At 48.7% G+C, this 15,326-nt stretch overlaps 1 protein-coding gene across 1 annotated transcript; it reads right to left on the bottom strand.

Annotated features, from left to right (window-relative positions):
- Nucleotides 1–1,626: 1,626 nt before the first annotated feature.
- oga (O-GlcNAcase) lies at nucleotides 1,627–14,936 on the bottom strand. The gene is made up of 18 exons (XM_067235975.1): nucleotides 14,386–14,936; nucleotides 13,847–13,898; nucleotides 13,383–13,480; nucleotides 12,818–12,948; nucleotides 12,440–12,611; nucleotides 12,154–12,252; nucleotides 11,563–11,847; nucleotides 10,856–11,014; nucleotides 10,503–10,696; nucleotides 10,025–10,279; nucleotides 9,491–9,694; nucleotides 8,657–8,831; nucleotides 4,992–5,077; nucleotides 3,673–3,777; nucleotides 3,442–3,533; nucleotides 3,146–3,338; nucleotides 1,952–2,111; nucleotides 1,627–1,816 (listed from the first exon to the last, which is right to left on the bottom strand). The coding sequence occupies exons 1-18, from the start codon at nucleotides 14,549–14,551 to the stop codon at nucleotides 1,680–1,682; spliced, it is 2,763 nt and encodes a 920-aa protein (XP_067092076.1). The 5' UTR covers nucleotides 14,552–14,936; the 3' UTR covers nucleotides 1,627–1,679.
- Nucleotides 14,937–15,326: the final 390 nt, after the last annotated feature.

Below are 15,326 nucleotides of genomic sequence, written 5' to 3'. Positions count from 1 at the left end.
GAACAATTAAGATACAAAAAAGCCTCCTCCGCACACACACCCCTGCAGGTCGGTGCCACTTTGGTGATAGGCGGATGTGACCTAAGCACAGAGGTATGTTGCTATACACCAGAATAAGGACGTCTACTCACAAGTAACAGGTAGAAATATAAATGTCCAGAACAGATAACCGTCTTTACTCAGCATGGTAGGGGAATGCTCTCTGCGTGCTGTTTATCTAGCTGGATTGTAGACATGCTGTATGCTGGATCCAGCACAGGCACCCAGGGACCTTCTGGGGATAGTAGTAGGACGTTCCCCTCATCCTTGGCCAAGAAAGGTCGGGAAGATGAGCTGGTAGGCTATGGTGGAGTGAAGCTAGTGTTGAAACTATGGAGATGGATCCAGGGAGGCTAATATTACTCAGTGTCTCTGGTTGAAGCTCAACCAAACCCAGGGTTTCATTACCTGTGCATTAGGTTGGGATATCTGTTGCCGTTTTGATTTGCGTGCTACAGTGTACTAAGTGCCGTCAAGGAGGCTGGACATTGAGCCACTCGTCCGAGAAGGAGCAGACACAGAGCAGACTAACCCTTAACCCCCAACTCCAGCTGACTGTCTGACAGACAAACCTCCAGTCTGACAGACAAGAAAGAGTAACACCAGGCTCTCTAGTAGGACATTACATACATGCAAGGCAATGAACCAAAAGGCAATATATGTATAGTATATCAATATACAGTATATATCAACTGAAAAGCAATACACAAAACAAATACACGAACAAAAAAAGCTGAGAACCGTGTAGATCCATGGACTAAGCTACTTCTATCCAGGTGGAGACGGACCCAGAGGCAGGTTCCTCTGGTCGTCAGTCGTCTCCACTAACACTTCCTTCTACAGGCGTGTGGGTCTCCTGGAAAACCGAAGATGTTTGTTTTTGTTTTTACACCCCTCCCCCCACGGATGAACTTAAGGAACACAAGTGCCAGTAATCAAGTTCAGAAATGTCCTTCCTGCTGCTGTCCTGCAGTCTTGCACTAGGGGGCCTCTTTCCCTCCCTCCCCACACAGCCCTGCGCCCCCGACCAGAGTGCTGCAGGGCTGGCTCTGATGTGAGAAGCTGGGGAACACCTGTGTGTCAGGTAGGGGAGTGGTAAGCGCTTGTTGGAGACTATAGGCCGGCCTTTCTATCAATTTCTTGGTTCCCTGTGGTGTGGTGTAGATGGGCTGGTGGAGGGAGGGAAGGTGAAGGGGTTGAAGGCTAAAGGAGCCGGAGGAGCCTAGGCCAGCTCCTGCTATCTGGAGCCGCATGGGGGAGTAGTCGCCTCCTGCTCCATTCTAACGCCCAATCACTGAGGGAAACTCTCCTCCATCTCGGCTCTAATCCCCAACACACAAATACACATACACGCACAGACAGGACTCATTGACAGCCTGCTGAAGATGAACCCCTGGGCTCCTGGACCTAGTGGATCCAGAGGAGCTCCAGAACATCTATGGACAGCACCTTGGGCCTTGAGGGATGACCAAGCTTCGAAAACCTGGCCACCCTCGGGCTGGCCCTGATGATCATGTGGTAGAAAAACCCTCATGGATGGTACGGGTGGCAGGCGAGCGCGCGCACCCCCCCCCCCCCCTCCCCCTCTCGCCGTTTCTTTCTCTGTCTGTACACTCCATCAGTTCCACTAGGGGGCACTCTCAGAGGCTGCGACCCATGATGATCACGTCTTTTGGGAAGCCCTCCATCTTGGCCACCTCGAAGCAGCCCAGTTTACTATAAAAGTCCAGCATCCGCTTATCTGTCTGGCGCACCTCGCAGAACGCGCCGTGGGAGCCTGGGGAGGGAGATAGAGAGAGGAGGGAGGGGGGGAGACAGCGCGAAGGGAAGAGAGAGAGAGAGTGAAGATCAGAACCCATCCCTGCTTTTCAATTCGACGGGCTGGTTTTCCCACATCATGGACACCACCTACCATTGGCCTTGATTGACGAGAGCAGGCATCCCATCATGCTCTTGGCCACGCTGGGGTCAGTGACCTTGGCATGGACGTCGACCTTGATGAGGGAGGGGAAGTTGGAGAGGAAGGTCTCCGGAAGTCCCTCCACTTCCTCGTGGAAACTCAGCATCATCTTCTACAGAGGAACAGAGAGAAGATGGGAGAGGGATGGGTACAGCTCAATGGTAGAGCAAATCAAGCAAATCAAAGTCTGACTTTCAACTCCCCCCTGTACATCGCTTTGGATTCTGCTAAATGAACACATTATGAATATCAGGGCTCAACGTTAACATTTTTCTTACTGGCCCCAAGACAATTTTTACTGGCCCCCCCTCCAAAAGTTGTAGTTTATCATTGTAACAACAAAACTGTGTGTCTTTCTGGCTGAAACTGTGAAACCTCTGGTCCCTCGATGCTAATATATAAAAGCTTCCATAGCATTTCATCCGTATGATACTGAGTACCCAAGTCGACACCATTCTTCTGCTGCAGTTCAATAGCCCGGGGGAACGAGGCGAACGGCTGGCCGTCTTAATTACATGATATGCCGTTGTTATAAGTCGTGCAATACCTCGATGGGCATCTGCAATTAAATTCCTGACCAGCATGGTCAACAGCCTGGAAGATGGATTGTCAACCAGCTGTCACGCAAACCAGGTGCTGTTAGCATGGCTGGTCAGGGATTGTTTTCAAAAATTGCCGGTGCCTGTGTAAAAATATCCACTTTTGTCTGCTTTAGACGGGAACATTCGACAGACGACACAGTGCATCTTAGTTACATTAAAAAGTCGCTTCCGTTTGAGCTCGTAGCTCTCCTTTGCTGCCATCTTCACTTCAGTGTCTCGCGCCAGTTGTTAAAACTTTTATTGAGATTAGAGAATTACAATTTGACAACCACTCACTACTCAACTCTTGATTGGTCAACGTTGCGCCCCGCGAGCAGTGGCCTGATCGGGCCAGTGAGTTGCTAGTTTAACTGTCGCGACGTAACTTTTTACTGGCCCCGGGCCATCGTTATTGTCGAGCCCTGAATAGGGAGGAGAGCTTGAAGCTATTTGGATGTTAAGTTTTCTGCCTTTTCAGCAGATGTTTTTACCCCGGGGAGGTACAAGTAGAGACTTGAAAATGGGACCCCAGCGAGGTGCTGAGGAACCAGGCCGGGCCTCCTACCTCGGCCTCGGACAGATCCTTCTGGCAGTCGGGCTTGTTGTACTTCTCCTGCATGGAGGGGATCCAGCTCATATTGCACGTCTTGACGAAGGGCTTGACGTCCAGGGAGCCCAGGGCGTAGCCACAGATCCCCTCTTCATCCTCCAGGACGAAGCCGTAGTCTGGGCTGTGGGTCAGGAATCCTCCCACCAGCCTGCACGCACGCACACACACGTCTTTGGTCAGACCGTACCATGTCAAGTGGAGCCTTCCCTGAAGTTATCGGTGGAGAGCCATACGTGTTCTCCAGGTCCTACCTGTCTCCTATGAGGTCTGGCTCCTGTTCAGAGAATGGAACCTCCTCTATCCCTTCAGAATACATCTCCTTGCAAATCTTATAGACTGCAGGCTGCAAAACAAATACACACACACACACACACACACACACACGGTTAGACAGGGGTGTGATGGGGAACACTACATGCACGACAACACTTTGAAACCTAATTACAAACACAGTGATCCAAAAGGTGTAATCTTCTCCTCACCTCATCCTTGGGATAGTAGGGCCGTATGGAATAGATTTTGGAGGTTGGCATTGAAGGTGGAGGCTGGTAGAAAAGATCGTTTGCCCCTTCTATAGGCAACAATCTCTGTGGGTATCAAAACAGATGTGTTTAGGGGATCTGGGACTCTGATACAGAGTTGGCTGCCTATCATTTACTGCAGCTGAATCACTGTCCCTCCAGAATGAGCTAGGCCTCAACACAAGCCTTGCCTAGACGGACAACAGGGACTCATTCTGAGGCTCATTCTGGAGGGACAGTGGAAGACCACAGTAAATGACAAACTTGATGAGCAAAAATATCTGAACTTTTCTATCACTAAAAGAGCATTGCTCCAAAAAAAGCAATGCATAACATATTTTTTGAAGAGAGAGAGAGAGAAAACAGAGCGTGAGGGTGTTGACTTGGTCTGAGGAAAGGCGTTACTGGCTAGAGGAGATGCTCCTTTTCCCATGTGTCTAAAAACATCGCAAGTACTCGCTGGCGCTGCGCAGAGGGCCCTCCTGTTGAGAAAGGTTGTGATGCAGGCGCAGGGGAGAGACAGGCAAAACTCCAGGAGCAAAACAACACTGGCAAGAGCTGCCCGAGGATACACTACCATACTACCTAGCAGTAAGTTGTTCTCCAAGACTACATGCCAATGCAGGCTTTTTGCTGTTCGCAAAGCCTGAGACGGCGCACGACTAGAGCAGTTAAGTTGGAGTTTTTTTGTCGTGGAGTTTTTGTTTTTGAGTCTCGCGGGAGGTCTCGCTTGCGTTCTCGCTGGCGCTGCGATGCTTTAAAATGCTTGCGCGTGCAAAAAAGGGGGGCGGGGGGGAGGGAAAGGGGGGGGGGGGATTTTTTTGCGCTGTGCTTTCCTGCAAAGAAATTAGATGTCATGGAAATAAAAACCCTAGCCATGCTCGCTAGCGTCCGCGTGCGCCAGGGAAGAGCAGCATCTCCTTTGGGCAGTCGCTGAAAGAATTTCGAATTTAGAGATTGTTAAAAACAACGTAATGCCTGTTTGAGCAGAACAAGCTTTTGTTCCCCCATGAGGTCAATTTCTTTCAATGAAATAATTTCCCAAAAGTATAACAAACGCTCACCTCGAAGCCAAAGATGTGGGTGTCTGTTAAGAAGTAGAAGGAATGGGGTGAATCCACCATCCACAGAATCCAAAAGTCTATCGTCAGATATCAGCTCCCCTTTCCCAGACCAAACCCTTGCGTCTTTTCATATAAGCGTGCGCGCAACACTGAACACACATTCTAACATTCGATACAAACTCTTTTTTTCAGCTGTGAAGTCAGTGTGAGGGATACCTGGAACTCTCCTGCTAGACCGCCCCTAAAGGCCCAGGCCTCTTGGTCTCCACTAAGGAACTGTGCTGAGGTCTGACTACGACACCCTGTTAGGAGCACAGCCAAGCGGACATCAGGTTACCATAGTGACAGGGCGCTCCAACGGAGATGGAGGGAACGGGGGAGGGGGAGCGGGTATATCGGCGTCCGTTATCATTATCCAAAGACAACAAATATTTATAAATGTTATTTAGTGTTTTGGTTCCATGTAAAGGATTTGTAAAAAACAAAAAATATTTTTTGGGGGGGTTGGCCTACTGGGGATCAAGCAACCAAAGCTTACTTCTGGAAGTGGAAATCCTTCCTAACAAAAATGCATCATCAAGGTGACCAATCTCAGACCACTACTTTTGAGGTCTAACTGAGAAGTCCTTATTATTCCTCTCCTCAGGTGAACACACTACGACCATCTCGGAGATCTCTGTAACTGGGCCCTTTAACGTTCCATCAAGTACTACTGGTGTGGTTTGTCACGCAAACTACGAGAATGTGAATCATCTCGACACAAGCCCTTCTCTCTGTATAACGGCAGTGTGTCGACTCGCACCGTTTCACACAGGTCGATACGTGAGAGGTTCTAACTGGGCCTCTGAGATCAGCGCAACCTCAACACGTTCCTTGAACCTAACATGGAGGAACCATTGAGAACGTTCCCTCAGCCCAGGTCTGGGTGCCTCGTTGGTCTGGTCTGTAAGCTTCAGCTGCCATCACCCCACTGTTCTCATCTCAGCTCCTCGTCTGAAGTCACATTCTCCTCCTATCTGCCTCGTCACATGACCGGGGAGCGGGCCTCATCAAACCAGCAAGAGAGATAGATGAGAGAGGGAGAGACAGAGAGGAGAGAGAGAGAGGAGGGATATTTCCTTCTAAGCACCTAAGTTTGTGTCAGATAAGGTCTATTCTGAAGGCCAAGAGACCCAGCAGAGATGCTGAACTAGGGGGAGAGGAGGGGGAGCAGGTGCCGGAAGGTTCTCAGCACTCCTGAAACTCTCTAAATGTTGCTTGCCCTGTCAATTTCCGGAACATTTACAAAACAAGGGAAGTCTACACATGACTTCTAAAGATGTTTGACCTATTTGTCATGCTCTACGCACATGCAGCAAAAGGACAATAAAGCTTTCGAAAACTTGAAGCTTGAAGGGGGTGGAGATGACGTTTGGACTACACCTAGTGGCAAGCCACATCGCCATGTCATGTGACGAGATCAATGCAGTGCGCTGCAGCCGGGGCTGGAAACACCCCTGCTATGACCTCTCAACCTCACCCTGACCTTTAAGAGCACTTCCTGTGAGAAGCGGGAACCAATCAGCGCACAGATGCACCCGCAGAGGGAGGGGCCTCATAGCTGGCTTTCACTTGTAAACCCCACATGTTAATGCTCCAAGATTACAGGAGCAGCAATGGCCACTCAATGAGCTCATTACTTAACTTTTTACCAGTTACCTGCAAGCAGGCTACATTACTAGTCACAAAGACTCTGGTGTTGTGTTACCCAACCAATCAGAACTGGTTTGAGGCTGACATTTGGGCCTGTGGTTCTAGTGGGTCTACGGGCCTAACGATACAGAGAACATGATGTGGGATGAGAGTGAGAGCCAGGGATGAGTCCGTTAACAGGTGCCTCTGGCGCTGGAGGGCCGTCTCTACAGGACAGCTGATGGAGATGAAACCACGTTAGAGAGAAGCTGTCAGAGAAAGAGATGTTGGCGTTAACACGTCTTAACACGGATACTAAAACATCGCTGCGCAAAAATGTGACTTCATCCGGAGGGCTGCTTCATCCCTTTCCATCTCAATCCCAATCAGAAGTTTGTTTTTTCCTTTTCCGCTATCGTAACGTTTTGCTGTTATGAGAATGGGGTTTCGACCCCTAACGGAAACCACACAAAAATGTGACAAGGCCTACATAGTGAGTACATTGGCCACTGGCGATCCAATAGCAGTAGAAAGTGTTGGGAGTGGATGCGTCCATCTGCACATGGCGAGGGGAGAAACAATAGAAGATATTCATTAATAACTGTTCTCAGTTCAACACCAGGGAGGAGGGGACTGAATGCCAGCTGCAGGGCATCAGGGGGAGGAACAGGACCATGGGAAAGGAGAGATTTAAATGTCCTGTGTGGACACATGGCCATCAACACATTAGAATGTGTCAGAACTACATTATTGTGTCAGTGGGACTGAAAACAAATATACCGGCTCTTTGATCCATGGATATTTGTCGTTTCTTTTCCCCTACAATCGTTAGTGTATAGTTGGGGCTTGTACAAAATGGGTCAATTTTGTCAGTGACTTTGGTGTGGAGGTGGATCTGCCAGTGTGGGCTTGCTGCCTGCTGTGTGGTAGAGTCGTTTAGGGTCCTCAGCTTGTCCGTCTAGACAAGGACAGGACAGAAACCTGTGGATGAAACTGGGTTATGGGGAGACTACAGACCATGCTGGTGCTTCACACTCCATCAAGGCAGCCTCTCTGGGTCTGGTCTTCTAGCTGGATCAGGGCACACCTATCGCCTCCTTGTGTGTGGTTGTAAGAGAGACAGTGCTTATGTGTGGTGGTGGTAGGGGGGAAACGGTGTGTGAGAAAGGGTTTGTGTGTGTGTGTGTGTGTGTGTGTGAGAGACAGAATGTTTTTGTCCAGCTGGAGAATGCATGAGTGAGATCAGTGTTTACAGAAACAGGAGATGAGGCGCTACCCCAGCTCAGCTCTGATGCAGCTAGAAGGAACCTTCCAGGAGAGCTTCTAGATCTCTGATCATCTATTCCAGAACGTTCCCTTCACAGGACTCTTCACAGTGGAGCTTCTACAGTTCCACAAGACATATCCCGAAGGTAGAAGTTCAGGCTTAGTTGTTTGCTATTGCACCAGAATGGTCTTACCTTCCCCAGTCAGTCACCTGTCTCTCCAAGCTCGCGTGCGCGCTAGGGCATGGAGGGGAGTGTGTGTTTACGCAGCAGTGATGTGACACACAGCAAGCAGCATTAACCCAGCTGAACGTCCTTCCACACAGAGGTCAGACCTCAGTCAACACAGCTAACTGGAGGGGGGCGCTAGCGATGCAGTCAGCATTCAGTCAGTAGTAAACAAGTAAACAAATACACAAACAAATGGAAAAAAGAAGCATCATAGCGACTATAGTATCATGATCTTGGCTAGTCATTGTGGTGCGACTAGGTCTAAAATGAAGGTTTTGCACATCCGTTAAGCAGACAATGAATGGCTTCGCGAGCTACATTTCTTCCCGCCACAGTAAATCCTTGTTTGTGTAAACTTACTTGGCAAATAAAGCTAATTCTGATCATCTTTTCTTTTTCTTTTCATGAATCCACCCTCAGTCCGCTATCAATCAGACAGGCAGGGTCTTCAGTCACACTGTTCTAAAGCTGAATATGGTTGTGTGGATGTCTCCATCTACCACGCAGGGAGATAAGACAGACTAAGGCCGTCCTGGTGACCGGCTCTAAGCTATCAGCCTGTGTCGTGTTCCTGCTACATAAGAGCTCTGAGCTCTCCTCTAGATGAGACTCCTCCATGTCTTCACCACCAGAGGTGACCATAGCTGTCTCTGTGTGGTCTCTCCGGTTGATATCTCTACTGCACCCCTTGTCTGGTGATCCACAGCTACGTACCTAGCCACTGGACGAAAGACTTGACCATGGAGACGATGCTCTTGATGTCCCAGATGTATGGGTACAGGTCGTACAGGATGGTGCGGTTGACAGAGTTGGACAGACGGGTGAACATCTGGATCACGGAGCAGCACATCTCCTCAAACGTCTCGGCCCTAGTCCGCCACTCTGCCACCTGCAGGACAGGGCAGGAATGGAGAGGGAGGGTGGGGGTGGAGGAGGAGGAGAGCGAGAGAGACAGAGAGAGGGACGGACAAAGAGAAAGGGAGAGAGAGACTGTTGAAAAAAGCATCTAAAAGCATCAGGGTTCTCCCAACATAATACAAATAAAGATAGAACCCTGAGCTCTAATGAACTTATGGTGAGAATCGTGTCCATTTAGCAGTGAGGACACACACCACCACCCCATGGCAGCAAAGGGTACTGCTTGTACCACCCCTATAGTTCTGCATATCCACCATTTTGAGTTTGGAGTTCCCAGGATCACCACCAAACCTGACCGCATTTACAAGCTCAGAACTTCTTATATTTGTCAGGCCCTTCTCGCTCCCTGGGCCACTACTACCCAAGAGAGGGCCGTAAAACTATTATACCCACAGATCTATAACCATCACTAACTAGAAGCTTCCATCCATCAGTCTCTCTATCCATTCATCACTATCCATCCTTCCCTATTACTTCTTTGGTACACTGTCCCATCTATCTACATCCATCCTTCCCTCCTCCTACCTTCTGTGTCTTCTTGCCTATCTATCCCTCCTTCCTCCCTCCCCCTACCATCTCTGTCTCCTTGTCTGTCTATCCCACCCTCCTTCCATCCTCCCTCCCTCCTACCTTCTCCGGCTCCTCGCCCTTGCAGTTGACGCTGACGGTGTTGCTGTTGGCCCGGAGCCAGTTGAACTCCTTGAGCATGAGCATAGCCTTGGGCCCGTGCTCGTAGGGCAGGTAGAACATCTCAGCCAGCAGGCTGAGGTCCTCCAGGGACAGAGGCTCCACCATGAAGCGAGCTTTCTCTCCCGGTCCAGGCACAAACACCTCCTGTGGGGGAGGAGAGAGGTGGGTCAGGGCGGGGCAGACTGGACCTAATCTAGTCCAGGAATTGTGTTGAAGAAGCATTGCAGTTGAAGCATTGTTTCAGGAACAATTAGCAGATCAGATGACATCAAACTATGCCTGGTAGCTGGGATGTTATTTTACACCGTGCCTGGTGAAATCACCACTCCTGTGACCACCAAAATACTGTTAGAACTATGCACTTCTGCTCCTTCTTCTTCTGCTGCACTGTTTGTATGCCGCTATGGATTAAAAAAAACTTCTGTGAAATGAATGCAATGAAAAATGAATGGAAAAGAATACTTCCGGCCCCACCTGTTTTAGCTGCTCATCGGTCTGCATGGGAGCCACGTCACTGCCAGAGTCTTCCTGTAGGCACTCCTCCAGGGACTTGGACTCGGCCAGGCTCTCCTTGTCTGTGTCCATGGGCCTCAGGTCCTCAGACATCTTCTCAGACAGCAGGGGGCTGGAGGTCTTGGCCTCGGAGTCGGCCTCTGCCCCAGCCTCGTCCTGTTTCTCCACAGCCATCTCCATGGGCTCCTCGTCCGAGTCTTTCTTCTCTACCTCCACCTGGAGGAACGGAGGCCACATGTCTCTCAACTCAAACACAGAGTAGGTGCCCTAGCGCTAGCACGAACCGTCTTCTGAGACGAGGAAGGTTCTGGACCTACAGGGTCAGAAAACTGATACGATTCTTTTTTCTTTTCTTTTCTTGAAGGACTTTCATTGAGATTTAACTGTCACGGTAAATCGTTTGATTATTTGTTGGATTGATTTCTACAGCAGCACCCACCTCCTCCACCTCCTCCGCCCGGGGCTTGGTCAAAGGGTGGGAGTGTGGGTCCGGGCAGAGGGAGGGGGCCACAGGGGACATTATGGGCTGCTGGAACACAGTGGTCACCGTGGTGGCGGAGCAGAGGGAGGAGGCGCCCATGGAGGTCACGTCTATGGCTGAACTTTTGGCTCCGCTGTGAGGCACCTGGCGACCTGTGAGAAGAACCACAAAAGGAAATGACTTGATACCATCAACAGATTTGAGGCATTATCAGCTACTGTGTATGAAACGTTAAGGACATGTTCATAAGCTACAACGACCGAAACTGAAGTGTCGGGTTAATTATCCAGGAGCGATTAGCCAGGTCTTACTGTTGTACTGGTGAGGCACGCCGAACTCTCCCAGCCACTCGTTGAGGGCAAGCTTGAGGGCCAGCTGTGGGCTGTACAGCATGTCGGTCTCCAGCTCCTCGTCACTGCCCTCGTTCTCCAGCTTGATCTGGATGGACACGGTGCTGTCCTCTCCATCAGCTGGACGAGAGGGAGGAGGCAGGGAGGACAGGAGAGAGGAGGATGGAGAGATGAAGAAAGAGAAGGAGGGAGCGAGGAGATAAGAGGAGAAATTCGATGGAGGAGGGGAGGGGGGGAGTGAACGAGAGAGAGAGAGGGAGGGGCGAGAGAAGAGAATGTGAAAGTGACACACAAAGAGGGGGGTGTGTGTGACACAAAGAGATAATTATAGCAACATGTCAAATGATTGTTTTTGATCTATTTCCAAAGCTGACCCCTTACCACCTGCTAACCTCAGCTACTGGACTGAGCTAACCAATTCAAAACAAACAGTCCTGCAGGACTTGAAATACAAACCCGATTCTTAACATCTCTCACACATGGATTAACAAGCATGTGTGACAGTTTGTGTAGCATACTGCTCCTGCAAACAGGAAGTGTACATCTCTGTTTAGCAGAGATTATGCCAATTCTTAAATTTTAGGCTAAATAAATCTATGCTAAAGAAGCATATTGAACACTGAGGCACATTTCCCTTTCAGAGTCTAAGAGTGAGAGCCCAGACTTACTCATGACCACGTCCTTCCGTACGCCGTTCATGTTGGACTTGTACCAGGTGGCCAGTGTGTGGATGGCCACGAAGTTGGACTCAAACTCGCAGTTGGGGTTGGTGAGGACTCCCTTGAGCCTGGGGATGAGCTCCGTGGAGCGGCCCTTGTAGGGCCCCAGGAACAGCCTCTTCTGGTCGTAGTCATTGGCGTGGATGTTGTCCCAGATCACTGGCGCCCGCCTCAGGATCTTCGACACCTCCTCGATGGACTCCACCGTGATGTCCTTCGACACCACCTTGGGTCCTGCCGAGAGAGGGACATCAGAGGTTCAGGCACATCGTGAGAGAAGGGACTCTCTCCTACTAGAAATCTTTGGGAATTAAGTTTGTCTACGGGGCTTCAATAGTTCAATGCATAGGGGTGCTTAATGTGATAATATTCAGGATTCCCGGATACAAGAACTAGACCGGGGTGAGGTCGTCTCTGAATTCAGGGTTAACTCCGCTTAAAGGGAAACACGTGGTTTAAGGTGTAGATGTGTTGTAGCATGATCGAGAAGCTGTGTGGAGGTGTGGGAACCTCCCATAGCAGGGCCCGGAGCCCACCCACCTGTCCAGAGCACCTCTATCCCTGGGAGGAGCTTCTCTCCCACGGTGTGGAGGTAGGGCGACTGCGAGACGTTAGGGTAGCAGAAGGTTCCACAGTACTCTGGTTAGGACGGACAAGCAACACACCAAAGAAATCAACTCATGGCTATGCAACACCAGACTTGGAAACAATTATCCTCTAGCATGCATTTTTTTATGAAGTGATAGCATTTTCAGACCTGTGGACTATGAAGTGTGTGTTGTGTGTGTGGGGGGGGGGGGGGGGGAAAGGGGGTTGGGTTAGTTACCTGTGGGGCAGAAGAGAAAGGTCTCTGGCTCAGAAAGGTACTGGAAGATCTCGTTAGTGAGCGACACCTGAGCATGTGCGAAGGAGCTGAACACTTCCTTGTCGGCAGGGCACATGTTGTGGTCGATGTCGTCAAACAGCAAGGCGAAAGACTTGCAGCCAAAATGAGAGACCTGCGGGGAGGGGACGGCCATTGTGGTGTCAGATGTAAAGCCCTGTCATGCGGTAATCTGGACACAGATTAAGGACTCATCTCGAATAATCTGAGATGCTTGTTTCATGGAGAATCTCTATTGATGGACCAGCCTTAAGCCCTGAGACATGAACAAAGCCTGTGTCTCTGCTACTCGGCCAGAGGTGACATAATAAGCAGTCTTACCTGATCCAGCTTTCTCTTGAGGGTGGAAACCTCCTTCAGGTTGGAGAAGGTGATGTCTAAACCAGGCGAGATGGCGTATATGAACTCTATCCCATACTCCTTAGCGGCACTGATCAGGGTCATGAGTTGTTCTGGGAGATGAGGAAAGAGAGAAAAAGGGGGGGGGGTTTGAAGGAAAGAGAGAAACATAAAGGGGGTAAATTTGGAGAAGGCACGTACATTGTATTACACACTAATAAATACGCTATGCGGGGAACACTTTGAACACACATTAATACATGGTAGGGAATGTGACCCAGAAGGGCCTTGTGACCGACCTTGCGAGAAATAGCCGTATCACCAGGACGTCCAATAGCTTAAATAGTTGGCTTGTTAGGATAGATTTAACATAGCGGTTTGAATACCAACCTGCGTACCAGACACTCTCTCCAGTTCAGTTAAGCACTGCCCAGACGGATAAAGGATTTGGCTAATGCAGATTCAAACTGACTGAAAAGGCAATACTGAACATAAGGGATGGGGAGGGGAGCATATAGGAATTATAAATGGAAGTAGTGTCTCTCACCTGCTTCTTCTACAGAGTACATCTCCCTCCAGAACATTCTGTGTTTGTAGTCGTCTTTAGGGGCATAGAGGTAGGTGTTCAGACCCCATTTCTGTTGCCTGGGGACACACAGCATGTGCTATGGTTAGAACAGGAAGGCCAAGGCTGGCTAGCATATGATCCAGTGATGTAGTCTACGTGATATAAGGGCACACACCTTGTGTCCACTATAAAATGAGCAGTTATGCATGGGTGGGGGGGACGGCATGGGGAGGGTTGGAACTTCATGCTAGACTACACCACTGATGTCATCTATTATACTGTGCAAGAACAGCATTAAAATCTCATTAAATATTGATTATGAAAGATGGGGGTCCCACGGCTGGCATAATTGGGGGAAATACATTAGTTACATTTAACTTACATTTAACAGATTAGTTAAATGACAGAGGCAGATGTGGAGAACTGCTAACATGTTGAATTACCTTCTAAACAGCTCTTTTCTTTGTTCCATTGTCCATGGACGGCCATAGAAACCTGTTTCAGACAAAAAAGGAGACAAATGTGTTCAGTTTTTAAATGCTGAAAATGTGAGGCTCTTGTGGCAACCCTGTAGTTCGGTTTACAATTCACTGCACCCCTTTTGACTGTCTGCTATTCCTCTCTGCAACGATGCTTGTTGCACTCGGTAACAAAACCCTACTATTATAACATCGTAATTTAATCTGAAGTGTGCTGCTAACACCCATGATTAGTGGTAAAGAGGTCGTTTTAATCTTCTATCATGTAATATGACACAATTCCATCTGCAGACCACACAGGGCCTTAATGAATACATTATGCTAGGTAATAGCGTGCGACTTAATTATAATAATATTTGGTATTTATTATTTTAATTGCTGTAAAATGATCATACAACCATCCTCGAAAGCAAATTATTGACAATGGTTGACAATGTCGGGTAGGCATCATGCAAAACGATATAATTGACTGAATGACGTTAATTCTTTGCAAAATGCATCACCTTCCACCACTCCACTGATGAATTTTCTTTGACCAGTCAGCTCAACTCCAATGCTCGGTTCTTCGACCGGTCCGGGAGCTTCGGCACAAGCATCGTTAGGGACTGGACTGGGGTTCGGCTCGCCCTCGACCTGACTCGGCTCCAACTTCTTGTCTTTCTGAACCATTTTCTGATTAAATTCTAGAGCTGCTAGCAATACTATCGGATACAGCTGGTGATGGAGACAAAAACGATTCTTACAAGAAAATCCTGACCCGATACGCAAGTTAGGGGGTTAGTGGACCATCTGGTCGACTTGCAAAAAGGAGGCGAATTTTTGCTCTATACCGTGTTTGATAACGCTGGCTGCCGAAGCTAGCAACAGCTACAGCTAGCAAATGTTATCGACAGAATTCCAACAAATGCTCAGCGTCTCGATTCTAATAAATATCAAGTAATATGCTACATAATTTCCGTTAACGCACTCATACACAAAATAAGATCAATATTCCGTTTTTCGGTGGATGTCAATTTGTCTTCCCGTTGTATTTGCCGTAGTTTCTTCCAGCTTCTTCCTGTTTACACCTACTGCGCATGCCCATGAGACTAGATTCAACCAGTAACAACCGGATTTCTCTGACAAAACACATTCAAGATGGTGATGTTTCAACAAGATGTACTACGGTCTCAGAAATGACAACACGTTTAGACAGCTTTATGGACATCTGAAGTGTCCGATTCTGATCAAGACAGCTTCACCGTTCGCTTCTGTTTAAAGGAATAGCTATACGGATTATTTTGTTGTCACGTATGCTTCAGACAGATTCATTTTTTCGACGGTATTTGGGGAAGTTGAACATCTTAACTCCCTGCACACATCTCTGTACATATAAGGACATGTACTCCATGTTAGCTCATCCGACTACAACCTTTGAATGTATTTACTGTCGCATTATAATGGC

The sequence above is a fragment of the Osmerus mordax genome, chromosome 5, assembly GCF_038355195.1.
Source record: "Osmerus mordax isolate fOsmMor3 chromosome 5, fOsmMor3.pri, whole genome shotgun sequence".
NCBI lineage: Eukaryota > Metazoa > Chordata > Actinopteri > Osmeriformes > Osmeridae > Osmerus > Osmerus mordax.
The sequence above is the reverse complement of the archived record's forward strand: the minus strand, read 5'-3'. Positions and strand labels throughout refer to the sequence as shown.

What these genes read in the sequence shown, in the direction of transcription:
- oga (XM_067235975.1), bottom strand. Translation starts at nt 14,551, where the DNA reads ATGGTTCAGAAAGACAAGAAGTTGGAGCCGAGTCAGGTCGAGGGCGAG. An exon ending in TCAAGAGAAAGCTGGATCAG is followed by an intron (nt 12,612 to 12,817) that starts GTAAGACTGCTT and finishes CCCTCCCCGCAG; the next exon opens with GTCTCTCATTTTGGCTGCAA. An exon ending in CTTTCTCTTCTGCCCCACAG is followed by an intron (nt 12,253 to 12,439) that starts GTAACTAACCCA and finishes CGTCCTAACCAG; the next exon opens with AGTACTGTGGAACCTTCTGC.